This window comes from Augochlora pura, chromosome 2, assembly GCF_028453695.1.
Source record: "Augochlora pura isolate Apur16 chromosome 2, APUR_v2.2.1, whole genome shotgun sequence".
NCBI lineage: Eukaryota > Metazoa > Arthropoda > Insecta > Hymenoptera > Halictidae > Augochlora > Augochlora pura.
The window spans coordinates 8,249,705-8,256,493 of record NC_135773.1 but is presented as its reverse complement, the minus strand read 5'-3'; the positions used below and the strand labels follow the sequence as shown (position 1 = coordinate 8,256,493).

The window sequence follows — 6,789 nt, the reverse complement described above, 5'->3', positions numbered from 1 at the left end:
GGTCATGTTTATCCGCCGTGCGACGAGGGATGAAATATTTACCGCGCGTCCGGCTCTAGGGTGCCGGGCGGTCGACGCGTTCGACTCTAGGGTGTCGGGCCGTCGAAGCCCTTCGACTGCTTCTTTAACACCTAATCGAGTTAGCCCGGCCATAGTCGTCCGGCCGTTCCTTCCTTCGTTCGCTCGGCGGCTATCATTCCTGTCCGATCGAGTGCGAAGTTCGCTCGCTCGGCGACGTGAAATTTGTGCATGTCGCTCTGCTCGAGACTCGCCGCCGTCCGATCGGGGAAACGATGGAGGTGCTGATCGACTGCTATTTCGACAGGCTGTTCGCCGAGATGGAGCGCAGCTGCCTCGCGTCGCGGTACAAACGGCGGGAGATGGTCGGATACTTCTCGGACGTGATAAACAGCTGCGCGGCAGGTAAATTTTCGACACGGCACCTTAGGATTCGCCGGACTTCCTGTTCTTCCACCGCGCTCTGAAATTTAACCCTTTGCACTGAAAGCCATTTTAACTGTAGTTTTAAAGTGACGTTTTTGACGTGTAACGTTTGACAAGTATCATTTCACATGTAGCGATATGTGTTCCATTTTATAAGGCAAAGTATATTTTGTGCAATAGAAATGAAGTCTTCTAACTCGTGTAAAAATAGTTGCACTGTTAATGATTTTTTTAATATAAATTTTCGTGATAAAAATATTATTTTGGAAGGTGATGTAACAATTGCAGTGGCGCTTTAGAGTGCAAAGGGTTGGCCTCTGCGACAAAGAGACGACAAATTGAATTTTGCAACTCATGTAAAAACAGTTATACTGATAAAAATTTTTCAAATAGAAATTTTTATAATAGAAATATGGTTTTGGAACGTGATGTAACAATTGCAGTGGTGCTTTAGAGTGCAAAGGGTTGATAGTTGCGGTCCAAACAGTTTCTCATTTACTACTCGCGTAATATCGTTCATATTTCCATGGATACCTTCGTTGACCTAATCAGTGCACCTGAGAGATAGTATTATTATTGAGAAATTGTGTCAAGAATTTGTGGAGTCGTTTATGGATTTACTTGAATCACCTGATGCAGACGTCAGTGTCAAGACCGCGAGGGTTAATCTTCATCGATCGTTCTGCGTTCTAACGCTGATTCGTTGCTTACGCAAATCTGTACTTTTACTACAGTTTTGCGATACTTTCAGAACATTAAAACAGAAATCTAGATATTCATTTAAAGATCCACAAGATATTGCTATAGGAAATTTTCCTGTTATCAAACTATAGAAACGAAGCTAAATAAAGACAATATAGGAAAAAGAATTGTCTGATCCTATTAGGAAAATAAATTGTTTCATCCTATTAGGAAAATAAATTATCTGATCCTATTAGGAAAATAAATTATCTGTTCCTATTAGGAAAATAAATTATCTGATCCTATTAGGAAAATAAATTATCTGATCCTATTAGTAAAATAAATTGACTGATCCTATTAATTATTAAAAAAATTTATTAAATACGAATAAGTGCTAATCGTCACAGCATGAAAGGAGCAATAGCGCAAGGGGTTAATCAGTCGATCGGTGTACGCTGCAATCAACGATCTATCGATATAGACAGCAATCAACGATCTATAGAACAATCCAGTTCGCGTTCGCTCTAAATCGCGTCATGATCGTCGATCGATCGGGGCGTGATAGCGAAATCGTGGGCACTCGGAACGAATCCGCGGGGATTTACCGTACATCTAACGGGGTCCGAGCCAGCGGCCGTCACGAATCGAGAGCTCTTCGGACCGTTTCGACGCAGCTGTGTAGATTTTCCGAGCCAGTGGCCGCCAGGTTCGTGTCCACCAGGCCGGCGCAAATTCTATTGTGCGACCATGAAAGTGATTCGATCGAGGATAGCGGAAGGAAAGTGATACCGCGGTGTAATGCTAGACGCGGGAGAAACTTCTGCAGTGTCGTCGCCGTCGTCGCTGTAGTCGTCGTCGTCGTAGTATGTAGTTGTCGCAGTCGTAGTAGCCATCGTCGTAGTCGTTGCAGTTGTCGTAGTCGTCGCGCACACCGATTCGGCTTTCTTCGAAAAATTATGCGAGACGCCGCCTCTGGAAAACGCGATCGAAAGTATCGACACGAGAAAGAAAAAGTCCCGATCGTTCACCCGACATTGCCATACACCGTGTAGCGTGACCGCGCCGTAGAAACGAGCGACGCGGGTTCCGAACGCGTTCCACGCACCTTTCAAGGTCGTTTCGTGTTCCTAAAAGATCTCTGGCTATCTTTCATTTCCCCGCGAATTTCTGTGTTGCGACGACAACACTGGACAACCATTCATAAATTTCATTTGAACAAGCGAAGAAGACACAAACCAGAACTTTCGACCAAATTTCCCACAGCTCATTCCAAGTTCCTCCCGACACACCCACCTCCAGTCAAAAATGCTTCCTTTTCTCCACCAAAAACTACCCCCCACCAATCAACAGTAAGCCAAGGTGACAACAGACAGAACACGACGAACGCAGATAGAACGCAAATCAAATTCGTGAGGTCCAATTATCAATGACTTTGCCGCATAGCTCCGGCTGAATTTGAGCGACGGCTTGGGCTACGTTGACTTTGAGAGCGTCGGTCGATTGTTGTTTACTGGTATAGACCCGCGACTTCAGAAAATCCCGCAAGAAGAAGTCTAGAGGGGTGAAATCGCACGATCTTGGTGGTCGATTCCAGTCAGCGAACAAACGGCGTTGTCTGTGGTCATTAACTTTGAGCTCCCGGGTCAGGTGGATCTTGTGCAGGTGTAGGCCCAAGTCCAGACGCAAAATTCGCCAAGTTGAAGACTGCGACTGACCAAGTTCTTGCGCACGGCTAGGAATTGACTGCCTCGGGTTCTCCTGCACGCTTTCACGGACAGCGGCGATGTTCTCGGCCGATCTGGCTTTCCGTTGACGTGCGAGCGTTGGCTGATCATTCACCGAATCGGTCATCTAGAATTTGGCCACCGAACGTTGGAGGGACGACTTTGAAGGGCCACCGCATCTACCATAAAATGGGCGCGACGCGCGCAACGTTTTCACTAACGAACACTCATTTTGATAATACAATTTGATCATTTGGGCGTGCTTCTCGATCGTGTGACTTGCCATGGCGATTTGGCATAACCGACTGAATTGTAAGCAACAGATATAATCGACGCATTCGAAACAACATGGCCGCTACAGATTGTCAAAATCGACCGGTCCCTATTGGAAAACCCTCTATAAATCGCGAACATCATATCTATACAATATTGTATTAACAAAGCGCGAATAGAAGCAAGCAAGCGTCTTCAACATTACGGCATCGTACCAAACGCGTATACATTCTGGATTCGATAAGAGCCCGAAGAGAGTCGACAATGAAAGAGTCCCCGGCGATTTCGTCGGCTGAAACGCGAGGATCTCTTTTATAGAAATCCTTCGCTAAAGCGTTCAGCTGTTGCGTACAATCGAAAGATCGATAGTTTGAAATTGATTTGCTAGTATCGCGCAAATGGTATTTCAATGGTCGAGAGCTATTTGTCATATTTTTTAAGTCGTTTCGTCCACCGGTGGGCAGGGTGGCAAGAAATGTTGTGTCACGGCTTTCACGGATGATTGTATATACTCTCTGATCGACGACGATAGATTGCGAACTTTCCAGAAAATTGATCTTTCCTTGAAATCTAAAGTGAAATTCTTTTATATGGATAAATGGATAAAAATCTCAGAGTAAATGTATACTTTAAGCCTTTGCCATTCTAGATAGAATTAGATAGCACTTTAAGACGACGTAAAGACGTCTGGTGTACGGTATTAGGGACGCGTTTAAGACGTATAAACGTTGTTCTAAATTGAACAGGCTTTTATCGTTTGAATTAAGATGGGTTAAAGAGTGTGAGAGGGTTAAAGAGAATTTTGGAGTGTGAGATATTTAGGGCTAAAAATAGAAGGGTTGAATTTTCTATCGATTTAACACAGTAGCGACTCTGCAACACCATTAAAATTGTTGTAACGCGATTCACAAAATGTTAAAATATTGTTACGTGAGCGCAATCGCGGCATGTTGAATAATAACGTCACGACTTTAATAACAACAGAACTCTTTATTCGGGAAAGGGGGAACTCAATATTCGACCGTTTACCACGACGTCTCTCTCAACTCTGAGTCGTTCTTGTTAAATCGTTGCTCAGGAGATATTTATCAAGCAACGATGCCACAAGGAACTCTCGATATCTCGATATCAAAAGATATCGATCCATATTCGTAACAATATCAATTGATGGATGTTTTATAATTTGTCTCTAAAAACCAGATCTAATATACTGATAATTTCGGTGTCCTAAATTCAACCCTATACCCTAACCAAACCTATGAATTCTGTTCGTAGCCGAGAATCTGGACAAGCAGGACATCTGCGAGCGCATAGTGATGTCCGCGCTCCGCTACCACAACATCGCGATGATGGAGAACGGTTACGTGTGCATGCTCGGCAAGTTCCACAACGTGCTATACGTCGCGGCGAAGCTGTGCTACGACTGGAACCTCGAGAACAACGAGATCGTCTCCCGTCTGTTGAACGACATGTTCTACTGCGAGAAGACGTTCGAGCGTATCCTCGTCGGCGCGATATTCGGCACCAGAGTGACGCACTTCCTGTCCGGCTGGAAGAGCGACTTCGAGGACCGGGAGGAGAACATACGCGCGCTGGTGTATTTCCTGCATCACGCCACCGTCGGCCGTCTCGAGTATCGTTGCGAGTCGTCGTCCATTAAGAGACGGCTGATCGACGTGCCCATGGAGTCCTACGGACAGGCGTGGCCATTAAGGGTGGCCATTCAGCACGGCTCGCCGGACATCCTGCTGGTGATGCTGCAATACGGTGCCACCGTCGAGTCCGATAAAATAGCGCCGTCGCCGTTGGAGATGCTGCTGGCGAAGCTGAACGAGTTCGAGCGTCAGCCCGGCAAGGACGAGATCGTCTATCCGGAACATCTGCTGGTCTGTTTGAGGCTGGTGCTTAGAACCATCACCACCGCTTTCGTGAAGACGCCCAGTCATATCGCCGAGCAGAGCGGCGTTCACAGTATTTCTTTGTACGAGCAGTATCCGACGCTGATGGGGCAGAATCTTATACCGCCGGAGAGGAGCGGTCTGAATCCGCCGGAGCTCAAACACCTGTGCCGGTGCATCATCAGGGAGAGGCTGTTCGAGAATTGGGCGCTGCCCCATGGCATTAAGACGCTGGAGATACCGCAGTGTCTGATGAACTACTTGGACCTACTCTGCGACTGATGCTTGAGGAGTCGGTGGTTTTTAGGTTGGTGTGCGAGCAGATGATCGAGCACGGTGTTATGGGGGTGGGTTTAATTTTGGAGCGGGGGCGCGGTCTTTTCGGACTTAGTTTTTAAGATCTTAGTTTTTAAGACCTAGTAACATCTGCATAGAAAAGAAAAACATAAATTTTATACAGTAAAAACGAAAGAGAGAGTCGAATACCAAAGATGCCTTGCCACGAATCTAGTCTAACAAAAGTTGCATTTCTGTATATTTTTCCATGTATCGAATAACGTAAAAATAAACGATCTTAAGCAATTAAAACGCCTTTTACCGTCAAATAAAAGAATATACGTAGCTTCAAACATTGAAATGCTAGCTAAATTCTCTTTTCCTTTCTTGAAAACATCAACGAGATCTGCTATCTCTTCTCCTTTCGCCGAGAAAACAGTCGGAGCTGGATTTAACACTCGGAAACTACAGGTTACGATCCTGTTTCCAGAAACACTCTGGAAAGTTCGTCGAAACGGTAATCGAAACGTCAGCGGTGGCACGACGACGAAATCGGTCGACGCGCGATCGGCGCGGCGCGGCGGCGTCAAGTTTCGCAATTCGACGCGTGCGTCCGTTTCGAAGTATCGACTAGAGTTCACTCGAGAACTTCCCGCTAACTTTTCAATGGAATCTCTTTCCTACGATGCGCCCCGTGTATTTGCTATAGCCAAACGAACTTCCTCATCCAACGGGAAACGAGGAAACAATGAGACAACGAACGAATTCCGCTAGAGACGAGCGCAGTAGTAACTTTTCCGGTCTGTTCCTTGGAGCTTGTATTCTTGGTATCGTTCGATGTAAAGTTAGCGTTAAGATTTGCATCGGGTTACTCTAGACGGATCGTTCGAATCGATTTAGGGCTTTGGAGGAGTGTTTGTGATGAGAGCGAACAGGTATGCATTGAGAAACTCGATTAACTGTTTGAGAAAGTATAGAAGAATTTTCACTGTAGAATAATTGTCATTGAAGAATAATTGAAACTGTAGAATAATTGTCACTATAGAACAATTGTCATTACAGAATGACAGTTACTATAGAAAAATTGTTATTATAGAACAATTTTTACTATACAACAATTGTCACTATAGAATGACAGTTACTATACAACAATTGTCACTATAGAATGACAGTTACTATAGAACAATTGTCATTATAGGACGACAGTTACTATAGAGCAATTGTCACTATAGAACAATTATCAGGAATAGATTTTTGATCTGTAACTGTAATAAAAATCCCCTACCTCAATTATAATAAATAAAAGCCAAATAAAAACATATTTTCATTCCTATCATTTTTAACAAAATAAAAACAATCTAACAATATCGCGAAATTTATCTTATTGCATTCACCACTTCAGCCTATTAACTTTCACCATAAACGCGTAAACTCAGCAACATATTCACTAACAAATCCCTTAATTCAACACAGTAATAAAGCACGTAATAAAC

At 44.4% G+C, this 6,789-nt stretch overlaps 1 protein-coding gene across 1 annotated transcript; it reads left to right on the top strand.

Annotated features, from left to right (window-relative positions):
* Positions 1–204: 204 nt before the first annotated feature.
* On the top strand, positions 205–6,572 carry Stops (SOCS domain-containing protein stops). Its single transcript, XM_078192526.1, has 2 exons — positions 205–423; positions 4,398–6,572. The coding sequence occupies exons 1-2, from the start codon at positions 294–296 to the stop codon at positions 5,300–5,302; spliced, it is 1,035 nt and encodes a 344-aa protein (XP_078048652.1). The 5' UTR covers positions 205–293; the 3' UTR covers positions 5,303–6,572.
* Positions 6,573–6,789: the final 217 nt, after the last annotated feature.